The 23,697-nt window shown below is 48.1% G+C and overlaps 1 protein-coding gene across 5 annotated transcripts in view; it reads left to right on the forward strand.

The window, feature by feature from the left end:
• LOC124137490 (nucleoporin p58/p45-like) overlaps positions 1–23,697 on the forward strand; it is a 47,726-nt gene that overhangs the window by 21,804 nt on the left and 2,225 nt on the right. For 3 of the 5 annotated variants that reach the window (XM_046503815.2, XM_046503814.2, XM_046503818.2), the window contains 10 exons: positions 185–349; positions 973–1,000; positions 1,229–1,294; positions 5,793–5,967; positions 6,557–6,636; positions 7,098–7,216; positions 9,190–9,272; positions 10,212–10,413; positions 11,045–11,167; positions 18,627–18,716. In XM_046503815.2, the coding sequence (XP_046359771.2) occupies positions 185–349; positions 973–1,000; positions 1,229–1,294; positions 5,793–5,967; positions 6,557–6,636; positions 7,098–7,216; positions 9,190–9,272; positions 10,212–10,413; positions 11,045–11,167; positions 18,627–18,716 (1,131 nt within the window). Of the gene's footprint in view, positions 1–184; positions 350–972; positions 1,001–1,228; positions 1,295–5,792; positions 5,968–6,556; positions 6,637–7,097; positions 7,217–9,189; positions 9,273–10,211; positions 10,414–11,044; positions 11,168–18,626; positions 18,726–23,697 lie in introns of all 5 variants that reach the window. The other 2 variants (XM_046503820.2, XM_046503819.2) reach the window with 2 other exon arrangements.

Genomic DNA, 23,697 nt, shown 5'->3' on the forward strand with positions numbered 1-23,697 from the left:
CCGCAAGTAGTACATGAAATACCTTGGTGTATACGGATCTATGGATCAGAGAACTGTCATGGATCTGATTTCTGTCCATGGATCTTAGACCTACCATAGATCTCAGACCGTCCATGTATCGGAGTCCTTCCATGGACCTCAGTGCCTCTGATGGAGTAAATGACAAGTGATGTTCTGTTTGTAGGGGGATTGACCACGGCCACAACAGCCAGCACTGGCCTGGGGTTGTTCGGACCTACTGCTGCGGCTGCCACTGCGGCCCCAGCCAGCATCTTCTCTGCTGCAACTACAACTGCAGCGACAGTCGGCCTTGGAGGTGTTGATCCCAAAACATCAACAGCATCTGGAGGTAAGTTGAAAGCAGTTAGTAATGAGTGATCCATTATGCATGATAAGTATATGTATGCTGTTTTATCCAATTACTGATCGAAATGTTATAACTGTCTTTCATCATTGTTCATGGTTAAGTTCAAATTGGGTTGCAGTGGGCACGGGTGGCCCAGTCATCTAAGGCGCCTCAATTCGCTGTGCAGTGTTGCGTACCATTGTGGGTTTGAATCCCAGTTCACCCTGATTATATTTCGAGGATTGTCAGCACCATATCCATACTTTGGGGTTTAACCAAAGTGGTAAATGTCTCAGACCTGCATCACTTCAGGCTTTCCTCCCATATTTAGCTGACATGTAGTGATATAACTGGAATACCTTTCAAAGATGTGTTAAGACCCAACTAACTCACACATTCATATTGGGGTGTAAGGATTCACTAAACTTTCGGTGCATCACAATTCCATGACTTCTCTGCCATGATACAAGTATCGTATCCCAGGCCTAAAAGTTGTGACTAAAATGGTCGCCAAGGTGACCTAAATTTCAATTTGTCTACTGTCTAAAATTCATGTTACTGCCTTTTGCTTCATCCTATTAAACATTTTGCTTTGTGTTACCATGGTTTCCTGATTTGTGTTGCAGGAACGAGTGGCACAGCTGGGAAAACCAGGTGAGCAAGATTCTGCTGTCTAATTGTCAAAGATGGGCTTGCACATATTTTTGTCTTATTTAAGATGAGTGAAAAAGAAAGTAACAAAATATTGTATTCCATTCTCATGGTATCAATCACTGAACTGACTGGTTCATACTTAATTAGCTACAGACCTCTGGAATTATTGTTGAGTGCGGCTTAAAAAAGACATTTCGTGTTTTTCATGTGTCCATTTTATGATTACAGCGATGGTAAGGCAGTAAAAGAGACCCAAATGCCAGCAATGCTCGTGGAGACTGTCACAGTGTTCCAGTAAGTGAAGTGATTCTTGTATTGTTTCCTGCTTTTAGACGCAGTTCACTATATTCAAAATTACATGCCATGGTGCCCCTATGGCCTGGATCAGCTGGTCAGTGTGGCTAGTTACATGTCATGGTGCCCCTATGGTGTGGATCAGCTGGTCAGTGTTGCTAGTTACATGTCATGGTGCCCCAATGGCCTGGATCAGCTGGTCAGTGTGGCTAGTTACATGTCACGATGCCCCTATGGCCTGGATCAGCTGGTCACTGTGGCTAGTTACATGTCATGGTGCCCCTATGGCCTGGATCAGCTGGTCAGTGTGGCTAGTTACATGCCATGGTGCCCCTATGGCCTGGATCAGCTGGTCACTGTGGCTAGTTACATGTCATGGTGCCCCTATGGCCTGGATCAGCTGGTCAGCGTGGCTAGTTATATGCCATGGTGCCCCTATGGCGTGGATCAGCTGGTCAGTGTGGCTAGTTACATGTCATGGTGCCCCTATGGCCTGGATCAGCTGGTCAGTGTGGCTAGTTACATGTCATGGTGCCCCTATGGCCTGGATCAGCTGGTCAGCGTGGCTAGTTATATGTCATGATGCCCCTATAGGGTGGATCAGCTGGTCACTGTGGCTAATTACATGTCATGGTGCCCCTATGGCCTGGATCAGCTGGTCAGTGTGGCTAGTTACATGCCAGGTCAGTGAAGTATGTGTGTGGGAAGCCACTTGTTGGTAACATGTCAAGGTGCCGTATGAGTGGTTGTGTTCCAGGAAGTATGTGTGTGGGAAGCAACTTGTTGGTGACATGTCAAGGTGCTGTATGAGTGCTTGTGTTCCAGGATGTATGTGTGCGGGAAGCCAGTCATTGGTGACATGTCAAGGTGCTGTATGAGTGCTTGTGTTCCACGAAGTGTGTGTGCGGGAAGCCAGTCATTGGTGACGTGTCAAGGTGCTGTATGAGTGCTTGTGTTCCACGAAGTGTGTGTGCAGGAAGCCACTTGTTGGTAACATGTCAAGGTGCTGTATGAGTGCTTGTGTTCCAGGAAGTATGTGTGTGGGAAGCCACTTGTTGGTGACATGTCAAGGTGCTGTATGAGTGCTTGTGTTCCAGGAAGTATGTATGTGGGAAGCCACTCGTTGGTGACATGTCAAGGTGCTGTATGAGTGCTTGTGTTCCAGGAAGTATGTATGTGGGAAGCCACTCGTTGGTGACATGTCAAGGTGCTGTATGATCGCTTGTGTTCCAGGAAGTGTGTGTGCGGGAAGCCAGTCATTGGTGACATGTCAAGGTGCTGTATGAGTGCTTTTGTTCCAGGAAGTGTGTGTGCGGGAAGCCAGTCATTGGTAACATGTCAAGGTGCTGTATGAGTGCTTGTGTTCCAGGAAGTATGTGTGTGGGAAGCCACTTGTTGGTGACATGTCAAGGTGCTGTATGAGTGCTTGTGTTCCATGAAGTGTGTGTGCGGGAAGCCAGTCATTGGTGACGTGTCAAGGTGCTGTATGAGTGCTTTTGTTCCAGGAAGTGTGTGTGCGGGAAGCCAGTCATTGGTAACATGTCAAGGTGCTGTATGAGTGCTTGTGTTCCAAGAAGTGTGTGTGTGGGAAGCCACTTGTTGGTGACATGTCATGGTGCTGTATGAGTGCTTGTGTTCCACGAAGTGTGTGTGCGGGAAGCCAGTCATTGGTGACATGTCAAGGTGCTGTATGAGTGCTTGTGTTCCACGAAGTGTGTGTGCAGGAAGCCACTTGTTGGTAACATGTCAAGGTGCTGTATGAGTGCTTGTGTTCCAGGAAGTATGTGTGTGGGAAGCCACTTGTTGGTAACATGTCAAGGTGCTGTATGAGTGCTTGTGTTCCAGGAAGTATGTGTGTGGGAAGCCACTTGTTGGTGACATGTCAAGGTGCTGTATGAGTGCTTGTGTTCCAGGAAGTATGTATGCGGGAAGCCACTCGTTGGTGCCATGTCAAGGTTGTGTATGATCGCTTGTGTTCCAGGAAGTGTGTGTGCGGGAAGCCAGTCATTGGTGACGTGTCAAGGTGCTGTATGAGTGCTTTTATTCCAGGAAGTGTGTGTGCGGGAAGCCAGTCATTGGTAACATGTCAAGGTGCTGTATGATCGCTTGTGTTCCACGAAGTGTGTGTGCGGGAAGCCAGTCATTGGTGACGTGTCAAGGTGCTGTATGATCGCTTGTGTTCCACGAAGTGTGTGTGCGGGAAGCCAGTCATTGGTGACATGTCAAGGTGCTGTATGATCGCTTGTGTTCCAGGAAGTGTGTGTGTGGGAAGCCAGTCATTGGTGACGTGTCAAGGTGCTGTATGAGTGCTTTTGTTCCAGGAAGTGTGTGTGCGGGAAGCCAGTCATTGGTGACATGTCAAGGTGCTGTATGAGTGCTTGTGTTCCAGGAAGTGTGTGTGCGGGAAGCCAGTCATTGGTGACGTGTCAAGGTGCTGTATGATCGCTTGTGTTCCAGGAAGTGTGTGTGCGGGAAGCCAGTCATTGGTGACATGTCAAGGTGCTGTATGAGTGCTTTTGTTCCAGGAAGTGTGTGTGAGGGAAGCCAGTCATTGGTAACATGTCAAGGTGCTGTATGAGTGCTTGTGTTCCAGGAAGTGTGTGTGTGGGAAGCCACTTGTTGGTGACATGTCAAGGTGCTGTATGAGTGCTTGTGTTCCACGAAGTGTGTGTGCGGGAAGCCAGTCATTGGTGACGTGTCAAGGTGCTGTATGAGTGCTTTTGTTCCAGGAAGTGTGTGTGCGGGAAGCCAGTCATTGGTAACATGTCAAGGTGCTGTATGAGTGCTTGTGTTCCAAGAAGTGTGTGTGTGGGAAGCCACTTGTTGGTGACATGTCATGGTGCTGTATGAGTGCTTGTGTTCCACGAAGTGTGTGTGCGGGGAAGCCAGTCATTGGTGACGTGTCAAGGTGCTGTATGAGTGCTTGTGTTCCAGGAAGTGTGTGTGTGGGAAGCCACTTGTTGGTGACATGTCAAGGTGCTGTATGAGTGCTTGTGTTCCACGAAGTGTGTGTGCGGGAAGCCAGTCATTGGTGACGTGTCAAGGTGCTGTATGAGTGCTTTTGTTCCAGGAAGTGTGTGTGCGGGAAGCCAGTCATTGGTAACATGTCAAGGTGCTGTATGAGTGCTTGTGTTCCAAGAAGTGTGTGTGTGGGAAGCCACTTGTTGGTGACATGTCATGGTGCTGTATGAGTGCTTGTGTTCCACGAAGTGTGTGTGCGGGAAGCCAGTCATTGGTGACGTGTCAAGGTGCTGTATGATCGCTTGTGTTCCAGGAAGTGTGTGTGCGGGAAGCCAGTCATTGGTGACATGTCAAGGTGCTGTATGAGTGCTTTTGTTCCAGGAAGTGTGTGTGCGGGAAGCCAGTCATTGGTGACATGTCAAGGTGCTGTATGAGTGCTTGTGTTCCACGAAGTGTGTGTGCAGGAAGCCACTTGTTGGTAACATGTCAAGGTGCTGTATGAGTGCTTGTGTTCCAGGAAGTATGTGTGTGGGAAGCCACTTGTTGGTAACATGTCAAGGTGCTGTATGAGTGCTTGTGTTCCAGGAAGTATGTGTGTGGGAAGCCACTTGTTGGTGACATGTCAAGGTGCTGTATGAGTGCTTGTGTTCCAGGAAGTATGTATGCGGGAAGCCACTCGTTGGTGCCATGTCAAGGTTGTGTATGATCGCTTGTGTTCCAGGAAGTGTGTGTGCGGGAAGCCAGTCATTGGTGACGTGTCAAGGTGCTGTATGAGTGCTTTTATTCCAGGAAGTGTGTGTGCGGGAAGCCAGTCATTGGTAACATGTCAAGGTGCTGTATGATCGCTTGTGTTCCACGAAGTGTGTGTGCGGGAAGCCAGTCATTGGTGACGTGTCAAGGTGCTGTATGATCGCTTGTGTTCCACGAAGTGTGTGTGCGGGAAGCCAGTCATTGGTGACATGTCAAGGTGCTGTATGATCGCTTGTGTTCCAGGAAGTGTGTGTGTGGGAAGCCAGTCATTGGTGACGTGTCAAGGTGCTGTATGAGTGCTTTTGTTCCAGGAAGTGTGTGTGCGGGAAGCCAGTCATTGGTGACATGTCAAGGTGCTGTATGAGTGCTTGTGTTCCAGGAAGTGTGTGTGCGGGAAGCCAGTCATTGGTGACGTGTCAAGGTGCTGTATGATCGCTTGTGTTCCAGGAAGTGTGTGTGCGGGAAGCCAGTCATTGGTGACATGTCAAGGTGCTGTATGAGTGCTTTTGTTCCAGGAAGTGTGTGTGAGGGAAGCCAGTCATTGGTGACATGTCAAGGTGCTGTATGAGTGCTTGTGTTCCAGGAAGTATGTGTGTGGGAAGCCACTTGTTGGTGACATGTCAAGGTGCTGTATGAGTGCTTGTGTTTCACGAAGTATGTGTGTGGGAAGCCACTTGTTGGTGACATGTCAAGGTGCTGTATGAGTGCTTGTGTTCCAGGAAGTGTGTGTGCAGGAAGCCAGTCATTGGTGACATGTCAAGGTGCTGTATGAGTGCTTGTGTTCCAGGAAGTATGTTAAGGAGGAGAAGACAGTCCGTGAGGACATCGCTCGCATGTCCACCAAACCCATGCTGAAGGTGCAGGAGGATGTCGCCGCTCTCAAGCAGCTGCTCTCTGTCGTCTCCAATGGACTCCAGAGGAACGCGTGTGCTGTGGACAAACTCAAGAAGGAAATGGCACATGTAAGTCATACTGTCAGAATAAGATGGGTAGACTGGTGACTAAAGTGTTTGCTTGTCACCCTGAGAACCCTGTTTCACTAACTCATGTGGGTTTCATGTGTCCCATGTAGTGATATTGCAGGAAATTATTAAAAACATTGTAAAACCTTATTGTCTATTCAACTATAGAAACCAACTGTTTTTGTCTACTTGTCCTTATAATGATAAAATTTTGCAAAACCATCAAATTTCTACTAGCCCTTATGATGGATGTGTTAACCATCGGGCAGTTTGGCAAGGACCATAGCACTAGGGCCAATTTCTGACACTGCTATTGCTAAGAAAAGTTCTTTCTGTGAGTTTTCTTGCCTCTTTGAAAATAAATGATTTAAAAATACTGAAAAATATCCACATTTGTTCATTATCTATGTTGGGAGATTTTAATGATGTATTGAAACCTAAATAATATTCTCTCTCAAGAATCCCAGAACTCCAGTTATCAAGATACCTGGCCAACCTATTTCACCAGGTATTGGTCACATCCACACTCGATCTGATTGAAGAAACATGTTCCCAGTTAAATCTCTGAACAGTCTTCCTTGTTACCTAGGAGCTGAAGAATGCTGAGATGGCCCAGAGGACCAAGGACATCCCTCCAGGACTCCAGTACGAGAACACAGCACCAACCATGTAAGTGTGTTGTACACCTTACTGGGTGGCACACAAACACAATACATCCCTGCCCAGGATTGCGCCAAAGGATTCAATCATCACACTTATTACGATGCCTAAGCCTTATGCTGTCTCTGTGTTGCTAGGGGCATATGTGGCCCAGTCATCTAAGGTGCCGCGAGTTGGTGTGCAGAGTTACGTCCCTTGGGCTCGCCAGAAACCTATGATTGGAGGTTGGAATCCCGGTTCGCCCCGATTATGTTTCTAGGTTTATCAGCATCATACCCGTGCTTGTGGGTTTAACCGAAGTGGTAAACGTCTGAGACCTGCATCACTTCGGGCTTTCCTCCCACATTAAGCTGACACGCCATGATATAACTGGAATAATGTTAAAAGCAGCACAAAATCCAACTCACTCACTCACTCACTGTGTGTTGCCGCATCACAACTAACTACAGACTGTCTTCCTCATGTTGCAGCTACTTCCAGCAGCTGGTGGAGGAGTTTGAAGGGAGGATGATCACATACCGCCAGCAGATCGAGACCCTTGAGAACCATCTGGCCGCCCTCCACCAGCCCACCAGACATTCCCCGGCCGGTATGCTCTCCCTCAACACCCTTCTCTGCCTGCTTGCTGTACTTCTGTCCTTTATGTGCACCTGTGGTTGGCACGTCTGCTGCCATCGGTTTTGCCAGACTGACTTATTGGACTTTCCACCCTTGGGGGCTCTGGAATAGAAGTATCCCTGGCTCTGTCAGCTTATCAAATGTCAGATCTAGTTGTTAAACTGGGGGACTTTGTTGGTTGTTAATGTACGCTGTTTTAGATTTCTCGTGCCATCTACAGGGTTGCTCTAGGAATTTTCTGACATGGGCCCTCTATGTGAAAATTTTAAACTTTCCAGAGGCATAATGTTAACATACCCTATTTCATTTGAAAATGTGGGCCTTTTTTCAAATTTAGGGGCTAAAAGCATAAGGCCCCACCCTAGAATTATCCCTTTATCCATTTCTGATATCCTGGACTGCTTGTTATTGATGTGTTGTTGCTGACAGTAATTTTTTTAACTTATCCTGCATTACTCCTTAATGCATTCACTGCTCACCTTTTGACAGCAGTGAAAGCCGTAATCACTACTTAGCCTATGACTTCAAGGGAAGCTGACACCTTACAGTCACCTATTACAGCCCTAGCGCACAGGGCTTTGACAGCATCTACATTGGCTTTATCTCAGACTAACACATTGGCTATATCTATTATAGCTTCGGCTTACGTTCCTCAGAGAGCCTCAACTGCCTCAGCGCCTTCGGGCGTATCTACCATGATGTCTACACCGACTACAGCCTCAACATTTGCGCCTCAAGACGCATCCACAATGCCTGCACCTATTGGCAGTGCGACTATGCCTACGCTACTTGCCAACGTTACCATGGTTGCGCCTACAGGCATAGTGGCTACACCTGCGCTATCCAACATTCAAGGCTTCTGGCAACACCCCAAGCGCTCTACTCGTCGGCGCCATTTATGGACCTGATGTGGATGCATTTGTTTATGCAAGCCATACATCAACAGGCACATAGGCCTCCCTTTGTTCAGATGCCTGGACCTGCTTATCAGCACAATACCTTAGAGTCATCGGTGGCTCATGCACTGCCTATCCACCCCAACAACCAGCAGTTCCTCTGGTTCCAATTCAAGGCATTTCAGTGGCCCCCATGGCTTTTTACCCGCCTTACCAAAAAGCCGCCTATATGAACCTGAGGAACATTTGGTTAAGTTGTACATAGACGACTGCAAACTGAAGCATGCAGTAACGGCGATCCCAACTCGTCACCGGGACTTCACCAGGAGCCTACTTTATCAACTGGGATGAATAATCAACGAGACGAAGTCGGAACTAATTCCATCCTACCAACTCTAATTCATAGGATGTTATTTCAGGCAGATCTAGACCTTTCAGTTCCTAGGGACAGATGGATAAAAATTCTACGTCATCTGTACACCGCCCTATAGTAGCCCATTACTCTTCACCAATTGCAAGTGCTTCTTGGATTGCTTACGTCAGCTCAGGACGTGACGATTACTACAGGTAAGGGCCCACCCGTCACAGACCTGCCTCCCACTATAATATCTTCAGACAATTTACTGTGACCAACAGTGATATGGAGACATCATGCATCTATCACTTCCGGTATGACATGGCAGCTGGTGATTTGGGGTCCTGCTTCAGAACGGAACGACATCTTTAGTTCTTCAAGCAGGATCAGTCACAGCTTTCACTTTTGTCAAAAGGTGAGCAGTGAATGCATTAAGGAGTAATGCAGGATAAGTATACAAATGTAAAAAATATCTAGGTTTTACTAGTTTTCATAGTTTCGTCAAACATATTTGATATTTCATCAGAATTAGACAAAGTAGCCCAGAATGTTGTCATCATGCTCAGTACTATGACAATAAGATATTGTTTAATAAGATAAATAATCAGTCTTTCTTCTGTACAGCCTCCTTGTGATTCAGTTCAGATTTTGTGTGTGCCGTGAAGATGACTTTCGTGCTATGTTTTACTGCAGAATTGATAGCTCTGATGAAGAAGCTGCACGAAACCTTCATAGCCCTCGCTGCTCAGCTTCATCAAGTCAATGAGGCTGTCAAGGTACAACCTAACTTTTGTCCCTAATGACTTATGCTAGTTGTTACAGGTGACTTACATCTGTGAAGATCCGGGTTAGTATAGGCCTTCATGCTTGTCGTACGAGGCGACTAACGGGTTTGGGCGGTCAGGATCGCTGACTTGGTTGATCCACGTCATCTTATGTCAATTGCATGGGTTGATGCTCATGATAAAATAACTGCATTGTCTGGTCCGTACTCGATTATTTACAGACCACAGTCATATAGCTGGAGTGCGGCGTTTAACATCAGACAAACAAAAGCAACAAAACCGGTGACTTAGTCGGGTGGTCAGGCTCAGTGACTCTTTTTTAGCATGTCTATGCGCCTCAATCAAAGACTCAATTATTTACAGGAATATTGCTGAGTGTGGCATTAAACAAGAAACAAACAGAACAAAACTACTTTTCTCACATAGCAGAGAAACTTGGCACATATATTTAGGCTGATGCTTTGAACATGTAATCATCTTTTTGGTAATCTGATACAAGGTCAAGGTCACTGAAAGTTCAGGAAGTGGTAATGCCAAATCAAATGTTGAGCCCTTTTCAGTAGATATGATTATATATTGATTATATATCGTAAGATAAGTATTAAGATTATGTTAATAGGTTTGTCAGCGCTATAGGCCGGTGGGTTTTACTTTAGTGGTAAACATCTAAGACCTGCATCACTTCGGGCTTTCCTCCCACATTAAGCTGACACTCTGTGATATAACTGGAATATTGTTCAAAGTTGTGTTAAACCCAACTCACTCACTCACACATGTAACCAACACATACTTTATAACTTTATAACTGAATGAGGTACAGGTGTTTTACCATGTGATGGTCTATTCCGTTTTTGCATATCAAGCAGTTTGTTATTTTGTTTGGGCCTGGCACCTCTGCACCAATTCATCTCTTGATCCTTGCTTCAACAGACCCAGAAGGAACATTACCTGAACTACAGAAAGATCTTCCATGGAGACACCAAGAATATTTTTGAGAAACAGCAGAAGGCTCCAGTGAGCATCACGCCCGCACGTACACTGGACCCTGCCGGACCCACGCCGTTCACGGGGATGACCAATGCTGCCGCTGCTGCCATGGCCTCCGTCCTTAATAGGTCACAGCAGCCTGCAGGTCAGGGAGTTAACCATGTGAATAGTGTTCTGTTCTCTTAGAGTGGTTTTAGTCGTTTATCTTTTATAGGTGCCAACTGTCTTGAATTTTCTGTATTTGTTACGAATTTGCTACTAAAAAATCGAAAATAAGATTTTTTCCTTGGTTCATATGAAAATAATATGACAAATCTATAGAAACAAAAATCACAAGCAAGAAATTTACATAAACACTTGCAAAGAGAGTGTGAAGCCCATTTCTGGTGTCCCCCGCCATGATATTGCTGGAATATTGCTACAAGCGGCATAAACCTACACTCACTCACTCACACTTGTTGAGGTGTCAAACACAAAATGTGAGCTCAGCACAGACCTGTAAAAGTAGTGGAATTCTCTGAGGGTACTTGACTGGTAACTGTTTCTACCTAGTTTGTATTAACTATTCTGTTGCAGAATGCTATGCGTGCTCATCTCTACCATATTCTACATCTATAACTATGTTATCCTTTTTGTGTACATTTTCTTTTGGCCAAGTGAGCTCACTAATTTGGTCATTTAGTGAGATTAGAATCAGCTGAGAAATAATGCCGAAAGGCTTGTAGTTTTTTTACTGTTTTCTGTTGTTTAGAGGTCTTCGCTTATCTTCTCAACAGGTGCCCCTCCCGTAGTAGGACTCAGTACCAGTACACTAGGTGGCGCTGCTAGTGGGCTGGGCACTTCGGCACTAGGCACATCAGGCGGACTGTTTGGGGGCGCTGGTCTCACTTCGACAACAGGTATGTAGGCCCATGAATACTACACTATGATGCTCCTGTGCCATTCCAAGTATTAGGCTTTCTGTAACTGGTGATGGGTAATATCTTCAGTATGCAGGGATGAGAATGTTCCTTCTAATGAAATTCTTTTCATACCACCCGTTGGTGGATTTCAAAAGTGATATTTTTTAACTTATCCTGCATTACTCCGTATTGCATTTACTGCTATGTTTGACAGAGAGACGAACTGTGTGAGATCCAGCTGCTGAAGAAAGTTGTCCCAACCAGCCCAGGAGGCAGCGCCCTCTCACAGTCGGCACGTGACCCGGAAGTCATGACGTCACACCAAAAGACATAACTGCTTTGTCAACCCCACGGACGGACGTACTTTGTATCCCTTGTGGAAATTAAAGCTTATTATTTGTTTTTTATATTTTGCGTGTTTCTACATTCATTATATGCTGCTACATTGTTACCTGTTATGGGCCGTGACCTTAGGGTCTTCCCATTCGTAAATTGTAACGTTTATCGCTCGTCTGTGGCTCACGTCACAGTAATTTACGGGCGCAATGTTGTTCCCGCCATTTTGTTTTCTTTCCCGCCATTTTGGTCATTCACCACGTGGCCACGTAATGTCGTGTTCTGCGTTTTGAATTCTCTCTTTGGCTTGGGTAATACATTACATTTATGTATGTTGTTTTGGTGTGCTTAAAGCCTTGCCTTTTCGCTACCTCTCAGCGTAATTGTTTCTTCTCATAAACTTCAATATAATACAAAGTTTATGAGTTACATTATGTCTCCCGTACTCTGTGGTTTTGCCACATGGTTACGTGTTTGCTTAAGGCTTTGCCTTTTCGCTCCCTTTTAGCGTACTTGTTTATCTCATAAACTTTAATAAAATATACTGTTTTTGAGTTACTTTATGCTTCCCATACTTTGTGATTGGCCACACATTATGCTTCACGCACTTTGTGGCTTTGCCACATAGTTATGTTTTGCTTAAATTCCAGATTTTCTGCCTCGCTGCACTTGTTTCCGCGGGAACAAATCTGGTCGGGGCCGCCCCTTTCTGCCGTGATTGTACGACGCCCTGTACTTTCACAAGGCAGTGCCGATGTTGCAGTCATTCGTCGCTGTGATCCTTCAGCTCATGCGAGTATCCAGGACACACCTCGCTCAACGTGCTCGTCGACCCCCACCTACGTTGACGGCAGCAGCGCTCAGCGGAGCTTCACGGCGGCTTCCAACGTAGAGTCTGCCTCCCATGGCACGACATACGACCGTTCACGGTCTCCTACTCCACCGGCGGCTCCAGCGCTCCCAACGTAGAGTCTGCCTCCCATGGCACGACATACGACCGTTCACGGTCTCCTACTCCACCGGCGGCTCCAGCGCTCCCAACGTAGAGTCTGCCTCCCCTGGCACGACATACGACCGTTCACGGTCTCCAACACCGTCAACGCTGATGTCTCCGGCGCCCCCGGCGCCTCCGATGACTCGGCGCTCCCGGCGCTCCCGGCGCCTCTGATGACTCGGCGCTTCCGATGACTCGGCGCCGCTGATGTCTCGGCGCTCAACAAGCTTCATGACTTGTTCATGACAAGCTGATAACTCGGCGCCGCTTATGTCTCGGCGCCTCTGATGTCTCCGCGCTCCGGCGCCTCCGCATCCTCTGATGTCTTCGGCGCTCAACAAGCTTCAGATCAACAAGCTTTATCAAGCTCAGATCAACGAGCCGACCATCCGATCTTCTACTGCGGCTTAAGGGGCACCATCGGCAATCGCCTCCCCGGCGCCACTGCCCTCTTCTCTTGCTGCCGTCTCATAACTCGTCACACGGAGAAGCATGGTGAAACAACTGTCGCCGCTCCTTTCGCTACTCTCCCGTCGGTCTTCGGGATCGTGACTATCGTTCTACTTCCTGGGTGGAATCATTTCAACCAATAGACAGTTGGTCTGATTCAACTTGCCCACTGAGACGTTATCCATAATCCCGTCGTTTAAAGCGCTATGATTCCGGAGAGATAACCTGCGGGTTTCCATCGAAACAGAGCGTCATGTGAACAGCGTCTGTATCAGATTCGACGACGACATCCACTTACAAAGAGTTTACTTCGTCGACATCGCAGACATCAACGCTGTTCTACCCTACCCTAGCGCCAGCGTTCCTGAGAGAGACTCTTCCTCGGCGCTCCCCGGGTTTTCCACGACGCCCATGGGGTTCCGTGTTTTATCGCAAAACTCGGGTACACCACTTGATCGTCTCTCACACAGTTCATTGAGGATTGTCTGTGTGTGGAGTTTGCACCTCAGTTCCGACTCCAAGGCGGTTTTCTCGGCTACTGCGCAGAGTGATTTACATGTCACGTGTCAAGTACTCGGACTGTCAACAACTCCGACCGGATTTAGGTCAACTTACCATGGCAAGGGGTGCCATGTATTTCTACAGATTGGTTTCCATGTCTACCTGTACGCTTGGTGATACCACTCAACCAGGCGCCTGTCGCAGTCCATCCATGCACGGATGTTGGAAACAATAGACCTCCTCTACCAACACGGCTGTCACGAGGAACCTTGTTTCATCAACCCTTCACTATAAGAACGATAGCGCCTATAGGCGTTCAAGGGATGGAAAAGATCGCCTTCCTTCGTCCGGTTTGATCTTTTCGACTACGACAGGTAGTCCTATCTTCCGCCTTGACTACCGGACACAGTGTCGATTTGATACTTAAAGTCCCTCGGCCGTCCCACTGACCCCTGTTGCATACCTGCCTCGTATCGTGTTGTCGTCCTCCATCGTCACCTCGATATAAGAACAGGAGTACTTATACGCCGCTTCAGGGATGAAAACGATCTCATTACTTCGTGCAATGGCCATATTGCCTCGACTTCCTACTACCCGGTTACGTCGATGCCCCGGCGGTCGATTGTGAAGCTGGTTTACTTCGTCTACTTGAGGTTGGCTCGCAGGCGATCACACCTTTTTTCCGAATCGTACCGACGGTACGCAATCGCAGACCCCTGTTGCTGACTACCTCCCCTGCCACCTTGTCAGTGGCTAGTGGCCCACGCCAGCCCACATTGTGACCACCTGTGATCCAAAGATCAACACCATTGGCACAGCAACAGCCTCGAGATAAATGCTTATCCAGGACGGCACTTGCTGACAGTGCATTCTCGGTCACGCCCTGTTGATCGTGTCCACTGACGACGTCACCGTAGTGTGGTGTTTGCGGACCCAGAGTTCTCGCCCCTCTCCCGGCGCCACAAACTCGACCGGCGCCCCCGAGAATCACCATCTTCGGCGTTCCAGGCGCCTCAAGCTCTCCGACGCCTCACGCTCTCCGGCGCCTCGGGCCAGACTATGTGAAACGGTCGACACCCCAACCCTAGATCTGTTTGCCTCATATCTGAATGTGGCCAGCTGTCGTCTTCCATTCCACCTGTGCCGGATACGACCGCTGTGGCAGTCGAAGCCTTCCATCGTTCCTGAGAAGGATTACGCGCGTACGCTTTTCCGACTCCGGTTCTCCCTCCCACGGTTCTTCAGAGATCCAGGCCACTCGACCCCTGCCATTGACTTTGGTCTCGCCTTATTGGTCAGCCAGAAGTTGGGTTATCGACCTCCGAAACATAGCCAGAGACAACCCCTGGAACTTCCGGTGTGGTCCAACCTTCTGCTCCATCCACACGGTCTGTTGCCACACCCTCATACCCGCATGTTATCGTCTGCACGCCTGACACACATGCAGAAAGCCAAGGGCTATTCGGCTAGAGCGACCAAGGCTATTGCTTCAGCCCACCGTCCATCTACAGGGGGACTGTATGCTGATAACTGATGCTTGTTCCAGGCATTTTGTTCTGACAAACACCAGGATCCGATGACAGCGTCACCGCAGATCCTGGATCAGTTCCTTCTGTACTTGTGTAGCACCCATCGGTTGAAGGGCTTACCACCCCCACATACCTGGTCGCCATCTACTCCGTTCTGGCCATCCCGGACGATCGGAGAAAGACGAAAATTCCCGACCTACGGGCCTGGCTGCGCTCGTTCAGTCTTGAAGACCTGAAGACCAAGTTCGGACCGCCTGCGTTGGATCTGAATGTGGTCTTCAATACCCTTCGAACCACTCCCCTCGTCTTCCTTCTTCGACCTTAAGTAGAAGACGGGTGTTTCTACTGGTTTTGACTACTGCCGCTCGAGTCCATGTACAGCACGCCCTCGACGCCTCCCATGCCCGGTTCGAATGCGGTACCCAGGGCGCCGTTCATCATGGACCGTACTGGGACGTCAGCGTAAAGATTCAACTCCCAGGACAGCCTGATAGATCATTCCTTGTCCCCTCCCCCCTCGTCCAGTGTGGGTGCCGAGGATGAGGATGAGCGTCATTATGCCCAGTAAGGGCACTGAAGGTTATTCTACGATCTAAAGACTGCCGCAAGTCTAGGAAACACCTTTTTCTGCCGGTCTCCCCTTCGTCGCTGTCGTTGGTCAGCCGGAATACTTTTCCCTGTGGCTCCGGGCGGTCATCCTTAAAGCGTATGAGCCGCCGGATTGGACCCTCCCCCCAAAGGCTATTACCTGAAATAAAATGAGATCAGGGCGATCGTATTTACACTGGTTCTTCACGGTATACTGTTCCATCCCGTCGTTCAGGGAAGCCTGCTCGTGGCGATCGGACACCGCCTTCACCAACCACTACTTCCGTGATGTAGCCTTGAAAGTTGTCGCCGGCGTTCACAGTTTTGGTCCCTGGTTGTAGCCCAACAGGTCATCTATCTCCGACGCCACTGATTCTCCGATACCCTGAGCGGGGCCCGTCGACCTTTCTGGTGTTTATCACCCCAGACGAGACGGCTCTCTTGCGTTCCGCATTCGCTCTTAGGTCAGTTTTAGTTTTGGGTTACCCGACTCATTCTATTGCTGTCACCTATCCGGGTTTTACTTTTTGCATCAACTCTCGTTTCCTGACGACAGGAATGGTAGTAGATGTGGTCACCGGCGCCGACGCCGACGCCAACGCCGCTGCTTCTCTGGTACCTGAGCGGTGCCCGTCGACCTCACCGGTGTTCCTTGCCTCCAGCCTAGAGGGCTCTCCTGCGTTTCGCATTCGCTCTTGGGATTGGTCGTAGATTTTGCCGCCGACGCCGCTGATTCTTCGATTCCCCGAGCGGGGCCCGTCGAACTCTCTGGTGTTTATCACCTCAGATTAGCTCTAGGTTCTACTGCGTTTCGCTTTCGCTCTTCGGTAAGTTATATATTTTGGCTACACGCCTCATTGTATTTCGGTTACCTATTCGGGCGTTTCGTTTTTGCATCGACTCTTCTTTCCTGAAGACAGGAATGGTCGTAGATGTTCCGGTCATCACTTGTATGCGGTGCGGATTCATCGGACCTTGACGAGGGTTTAATATGGTTCACATCTGCAAGTATGCCCACCGGCCAAGCCGTCTGATAAAGATGCAATACGGAGTAATGCAGGATAAGTTAAAAAATTTAGTAAAATCTAAATATTTTTTACATTTGTATACTTATCCTGCATTACGAAGTCTAAGTTCCCTCCCTTTCGCTACGCTACCTCCCCACGAAGTTTCAGATGTTATGTTTAAAGCAGTTATGTCTTTTGGTGTGACGTCATGACTTCCGGTTCACGTGCCGACTGTGAGAGGGCGCTGCCTCCTGGGCTGGTTGGGACAACTTTCTTCAGCAGCTGGATCTCACACAGTTCGTCTCTCTGTCAAACATAGCAGTAAATGCAATACGGAGTAATGCAGGATAAGTATACAAATGTAAAAAATATTTAGATTTTACTAAATTTGGTGGGTGGCTGGTCGTGTATGTCAACACTGGTGGGTGGGTGGATTGTCGTGTATGTCAACACTGGTGGGTTGGATTATGGTCGTGTATGTCAACACTGGTGGGTGGATGGGTGGTCGTGTATGTCAACACTGGTGGGTGGGAGTATGGTCGTGTATGTCAACACTGGTGGGTGGGTGGATTGTCGTGTATGTCAACACTGGTGGGTGGGTGGTCTTGCTGGTCAACACTGGTGGGTAGGAGTATGGTCGTGTATGTCACCACTGGTGGGTGGGTGGATTGTCGTGTATGTCAACACTGGTGGGTGGGTGGTCTTGCTGGTCAACACTGGTGGGTGGGAATATGGTCATGTATGTCAACACTGGTTGGTGGGTGGTCCTGCTGGTCAACACTGGTGGGTGGGTGGGTGGTTGTGTATGTCAACACTGGTGGGTCGGGAATTGTCATGTATGTCAACACTGGTGGGTGGGTGGGTGGTCTTGCTGTCAACACTGGTGGGTGGGAGTATGGTCGTGTATGTCAACACTGGAGGGTGGGTGGGTGGTCGTGTATGTCAACACTGGTAGGTGGGTGGGTGGTCGTGTATGTCAACACTTGTTTGGTGGGTGGGTGGTCGTGTATGTCAACACTGGTGGGTGGGTGGGTGGTCGTGTATGTCAACAATTGTGCGTGGGTGGATGGTTGTGTATGTCAACACTGGTCGGTGGAGGGTTGTGTGTCAACACTGGTGGGTGGTCGTGTATGTCAACACTGGTGGGTTGGTGGTCATGGGTGTCAACATTGGTCAGTGGGTGGTTCATTCTTTGCTGATATTTCAAATGTTAAAGTGTACACTTTCATCCCTGAATATGTTATATATTTATGCCTTTCATTTTGTAAGCTTTGTATCAGAATATAGTTGACCTTTTCTTGTAGTATACACTATCTCTCAGACATTAGCCCATGGTTATATGTGTGTTTCTCAGCACGTTTTGCAGGACTGCAACATTACTTGAAATGTTAAGTTCAGTCATGTCATCATGCAGTAAGTGTTCTTGATAAAGTCCTGCACCTGTAATTGCTTTTGTCGTCATGAACAGTTTCTGATAAAAGCCTCTGAAGCCAGTTTCATTGACAAATATTTGTAAACTTAGATTTCATTGTAATATTGACTATCGTCTTTTGATGAATACGGCATGATTAAACATAGGAACGTTGTGTTGGGTCTATACACAATGGGCGTATGTCTCAGAGATTTGTCTCCACAGTGCATACACGTATGTAACGTGTGACTTACAGTCACATCTAGAAACTCAAATCTTATGTCAATCACCTCCCAGATCCATTCAAATATGATTTTCTTTTTTTCTTGTACAAGGATTGATTGTCAAGTGCATGGTTGCCAGGTTTCAGAGCTGAGACAATTACAATTTTTTTTACATAATTCTAAATCATTACAAAATAAAAGTCTTTAGGACATTTAGGAATATGTCCTAGAAAATTAAAGTATCTGAAATCAAGTATAGTTTAAAAAAGTTCTGAGTCTATGAAATGATAAACTAACTTTGCCTTGGTGGTGGATATTGCAAATGAACATTTTTGAATAGGACCACTAGCTTTCCTGAAACTAGTAGCCTGTGTAGGCCTTCCTGTGTAGCCAGCTGTTCCTTCTTCTGTATGTAGGCCTGTCTGGGTCGGCTCCACAGCTGAGTGGGCTCTCCTCTCTGCTGTCCTCTTCTACTATGGCTACACCGGCCGCAATCAAGCCTCTAGGTTAGTGTGGTAAGCGTCCTCTGTTGTGCCAGACTAACTCCCTTGAATCCTCTAGTGTGGTAAGCATCCTCTGTTGTGCCAGACTAACTCAAATGAATCCTCTAGTGTGGTAAGCATCCTCTGTTGTGCCAGACTAAATATCTTGAATCCTCTTGTGTGGCAAGCACCTCCTTGTTGTGCCAGACCAACTCCCTTGAATCCTCTTGTGTGGCAAGCACCTTCCTTGTTAAGCCAGACCAACTCCCTTGAATCCTCTTGTGTGGCAAGCACCCCCTTGTTGTGCCAGTCCCACTCCCTTGAATCCTCTAGTGTGGCAAGCACCTCCTTGTTGTGCCAGGCTAACTCCCTTGAATCCTCTAGTGTGGTAAGCACCCTCCTTGTTGTGCCAGGCTAACTCCCTTGAATCCTCTAGTGTGGCAGGCACCTCCTTGTTGTGCCAGACTAACTCCCTTGAAGCCTCTTGTGTGGTAAGCACCTCCTTGTTGTGCCAGACTAACTCCCTTGAATCCTCTAGTGTGGTAAGGGTCCTCTGTTGTGCCAGACTCACTCCCTTGAATCCTCTAGTGTGGCAAGCACCTTCCTTGTTGTGCCAGACTAACACCTTTGAATCCTCTAGTGTGGTCAGCATCCTCCTTGTTGTGCCAGACTAACTCCCTTGAATCCTCTGGTGTGGTAAGCACCTTCCTTGTTGTGTCAGACCAACTCCCTTGAATCCTCTAGTGTGGTCAGCACCCTCCTTGTTGTGCCAGACTAACTCCCTTGAATCCTCTAGTGTGGTCAGCACCCTCCTTGTTGTGCCAGACCAACTCCCTTGAATCCTCTTGTGTGGCAAGCACCCCCTTGTTGTGCCAGTCCAACTCCCTTGGATCCTCTAGTGTGGCAAGCACCTCCTTGTTGTGCCAGACTAACTCCCTTGAATCCTCTAGTGTGGCAAGCACCCTCCTTGTTGTGCCAGGCTAACTCCCTTGAATCCTCTAGTGTGGCAAGCACCTCCTTGTTGTGCCAGACTAACTCCCTTGAAGCCTCTTGTGTGGTAAGCACCTCCTTGTTGTGCCAGACCAACTCCCTTGAATCCTCTAGTGTGGCAAGCAGCTCCTTGTTGTGCCAGACCAACTCCCTTGAATCCTCTAGTGTGGTCAGCACCCTCCTTGTTGTGCCAGACCAACTCCCTTGAATCCTCTAGTGTGGCAAGCACCTCCTTGTTGTGCCAGACTCACTCCCTTGAATCCTCTAGTGTGGGCAGCACCTTCCTTGTTGTGCCAGACCAACTCCCTTGAATCCCCTAGTGTGGCAAGCATCCTCTGTTGTGCCAGACTAACTCCCTTGAATCCTCTAGTGTGGTAGGCACCCTCCTTGTTGTGCCAGTCTAACTCCCTTGAATCCTCTAGTGTGGCAAGCACCTCCTTGTTGTGCCAGACTAACACCTTTGAATCCTCTCGTGTGGCAAGCACCTCCTTGTTGTGCCAGACCAACTCCTTTGAATCCTCTAGTGTGGTCAGCATCCTCCTTGTTGTGCCAGACTAACTCCCTTGAATCCTCTGGTGTGGTAAGCACCTTCCTTGTTGTGTCAGACCAACTCCCTTGAATCCTCTAGTGTGGTCAGCACCCTCCTTGTTGTGCCAGACTAACTCCCTTGAATCCTCTAGTGTGGTAAGGGTCCTCTGTTGTGCCAGACTCACTCCCTTGAATCCTCTAGTGTGGCAAGCACCTTCCTTGTTGTGCCAGACTAACACCTTTGAATCCTCTAGTGTGGTCAGCATCCTCCTTGTTGTGCCAGACTAACTCCCTTGAATCCTCTGGTGTGGTAAGCACCTTCCTTGTTGTGTCAGACCAACTCCCTTGAATCCTCTAGTGTGGTCAGCACCCTCCTTGTTGTGCCAGACTAACTCCCTTGAATCCTCTAGTGTGGTAAGGGTCCTCTGTTGTGCCAGACTCACTCCCTTGAATCCTCTAGTGTGGCAAGCACCTTCCTTGTTGTGCCAGACTAACACCTTTGAATCCTCTAGTGTGGTAAGGGTCCTCTGTTGTGCCAGACTAACTCCCTTGAATCCTCTAGTGTGGTCAGCATCCTCCTTGTTGTGCCAGACTAACTCCCTTGAATCCTCTAGTGTGGCAAGCACCTTCCTTGTTGTGCCAGACTAACACCTTTGAATCCTCTAGTGTGGCAAGCATCCTCCTTGTTGTGCCAGACTAACACCTTTGAATCCTCCAGTGTGGCAAGCACCTTCCTTGTTGTGCCAGAATAACTCCCTTGAATCCTCAAGTGTGGCAAGCACCTTCCTTGTTGTGCCAGACTAACACCTTTGAATCCTCTAGTGTGGCAAGCACCTTCCTTGTTGTGCCAGAAAAACTCCCTTGAATCCTCTAGTGTGGCAAGCACCTTCCTTGTTGTGCCAGAATAACTCCCTTGAATCCTCTAGTGTGGCAAGCACCTTCCTTGTTGTGCCAGACTAACTCCCTTGAATCCTCTAGTGTGGCAAGCACCTCCTTGTTGTGCCGGCCAACTCCCTTGAATCCTCTAGTGTGGTCAGCACCCTCCTTGATGTGCCAGACTAACTCCCTTGAATCCTCTAGTGTGGTAAGGGTCCTCTGTTGTGCCAGACTCACTCCCTTGAATCATCTAGTGTGGTCAGCACCTTCCTTGTTGTGCCAGACTAACTCCCTTGAATCCTCTAGTGTGGCAAACATCCTCCTTGTTGTGCCAAACCAACTCCCTTGAATCCTCTAGTGTGTCAAGCATCCTCTGTTGTGCCAGACTAACTCCCTTGAATCCTCTAGTGTGGTAGGCACCCTCCTTGTTGTGCCAGACTAACTCCCTTGAATCCTAGTGTGGGCAGCACCTTCCTTGTTGTGCCAGACCAACTCCCTTGAATCCTCTAGTGTGGCAAGCACCTCCTTGTTGTGCCAGACTAACACCTTTGAATCCTCCAGTGTGGCAAGCACCTCCTTGTTGTGCCAGACTAACTCCCTTGAATCCTCTAGTGTGGTCAGCATCCTCTGTTGTGCCAGAATAACTCCCTTGAATCCTCTAGTGTGGCAAGCATCCTCTGTTGTGCCAGACTAACTCCCTTGAATCCTCTAGTGTGGTAGGCACCCTCCTTGTTGTGCCAGACCAACTCCTTTGAATCCTCTAGTGTGGCAAGCACCTCCTTGTTGTGCCAGACTAACTCCCTTGAATCCTCTAGTGTGGCAAGCACCTCCTTGTTGTGCCAGACTAACACCTTTGAATCCTCTAGTGTGGCAAGCACCTCCTTGTTGTGCCAGACTAACACCTTTGAATCCTCTAGTGTGGCAAGCACCTCCTTGTTGTGCCAGACTAACACCTTTGAATCCTCTAGTGTGGCAAGCACCTCCTTGTTGTGCCAGACCAACTCCTTTGAATCCTCTAGTGTGGTCAGCATCCTCCTTGTTGTGCCAGACCAACTCCTTTGAATCCTCTAGTGTGGCAAGCTTCCTCCTTGTTGTGCCAGACTAACACCTTTGAATCCTCTAGTGTGGCAAGCGTCCTCTGTTGTGCCAGACTAACTCCCTTGAATCCTCTAGTGTGGTCAGCATCCTCCTTGTTGTGCCAGACTAACTCCCTTGAATCCTCCACTGTGGCAAGCGTCCTCTGTTGTGCCAGACTAACTCCCTTGAATCCTCTAGTGTGGTCAGCATCCTCCTTGTTGTGCCAGAATAACTCCCTTGAATCCTCTAGTGTGGCAAGCGTCCTCTGTTGTGCCAGACTAACTCCCTTGAATCCTCTAGTGTGGTCAGCATCCTCCTTGTTGTGCCAGACTAACTCCTTTGAATCCTCTAGTGTGGTAAGCATCCTCTGTTGTGCCAGACTAACTCCTTTGAATCCTCTAGTGTGGTAAGCATCCTCTGTTGTGCCAGACTAACTCCCTTGAATTCTCTTGTGTGGTAAGCACCTTCCTTGTTTTGCCAGATTTTCTTATGCATCGGACTATATGTTGTGCCATACTATATCCCTCGAAGTCTCCACGTGTACCAAGTTTCCTTGACACCTTGTTAGGGTACACCTTCTTTAATGTTGCACTAGATTAACACAATTTCACTGAGGTGAGGCAAAACTCAGTTGAATCCAAATTGCTTCTAAATTTCTAACTGCACAATATGTCACTTTTCCCTGCCCACCCCTTGTATGGCTCTATAGACTGTGCTGTGCATGAATCCCTGCTTATCTGACATGCAGCGATACACTGGTACATGATACAACATGTATCACAGAACATTACTTTATGACACTTGTTGTGATGCACTGATACCACATGTTCCTGTTGTTTAAGACAACTCCAATTCAGGCCCAGGCATCATAATGGGGGAACAGTTATCATGGGGGACCAGGAATCATAGGGAGAGGCCTAGGCATCGTAAGGAGGGCCCAGGCATCATAGGGAGAGGCCTAGGCATCGTAAGTAGGGGAAGAGATCTTATAATGGAGGGCCCAGACATCATAGGGAAGGCCCAGGCATTGTAAGGGGGGAACAGATCTCATAATGGAGGGCCTAGGCATCATAAGGGGGGGAACAGATATCATAATGGGGGCACAGATATCATAATGGGGGCACAGATTTCATAATGGGGGCAAAGATTTCATAATGGGGGGGACAGGCATCATAATGGACATCTTACCGAGGCAACTGAGTTAACTGACTGCAAAAGACCAGTTTCCACCCTTGCCAAACTTCTCTGGTATTATTAAGGAGTTGGCTGGACTTACGAGTCGCACTCCGAAATCAAAATCTGGTTCGTAAATTGTCATGCAGATTTCGATCGCTTGCAGGATTTGCAAAGCATGTGCACCGCTAACTTGTTGTCAACAGATATTTTCTAAATCTTTTCATGTTTTTAATCAAGGTTCTCACGTGATTTGATGCACTTCACGATGTAAGACTCATTTTATCACAAAATCTAGATCTTGATTATCGATCAGATCGTCTTGACTGGGCGCCGACGTTTTGTTTGAAGCAAAAGAAAG

This window comes from Haliotis rufescens, unplaced genomic scaffold, assembly GCF_023055435.1.
Source record: "Haliotis rufescens isolate VD_foot unplaced genomic scaffold, xgHalRufe1.0.p SCAF_7, whole genome shotgun sequence".
In the NCBI taxonomy this organism is placed as follows: Eukaryota; Metazoa; Mollusca; class Gastropoda; order Lepetellida; family Haliotidae; genus Haliotis; species Haliotis rufescens.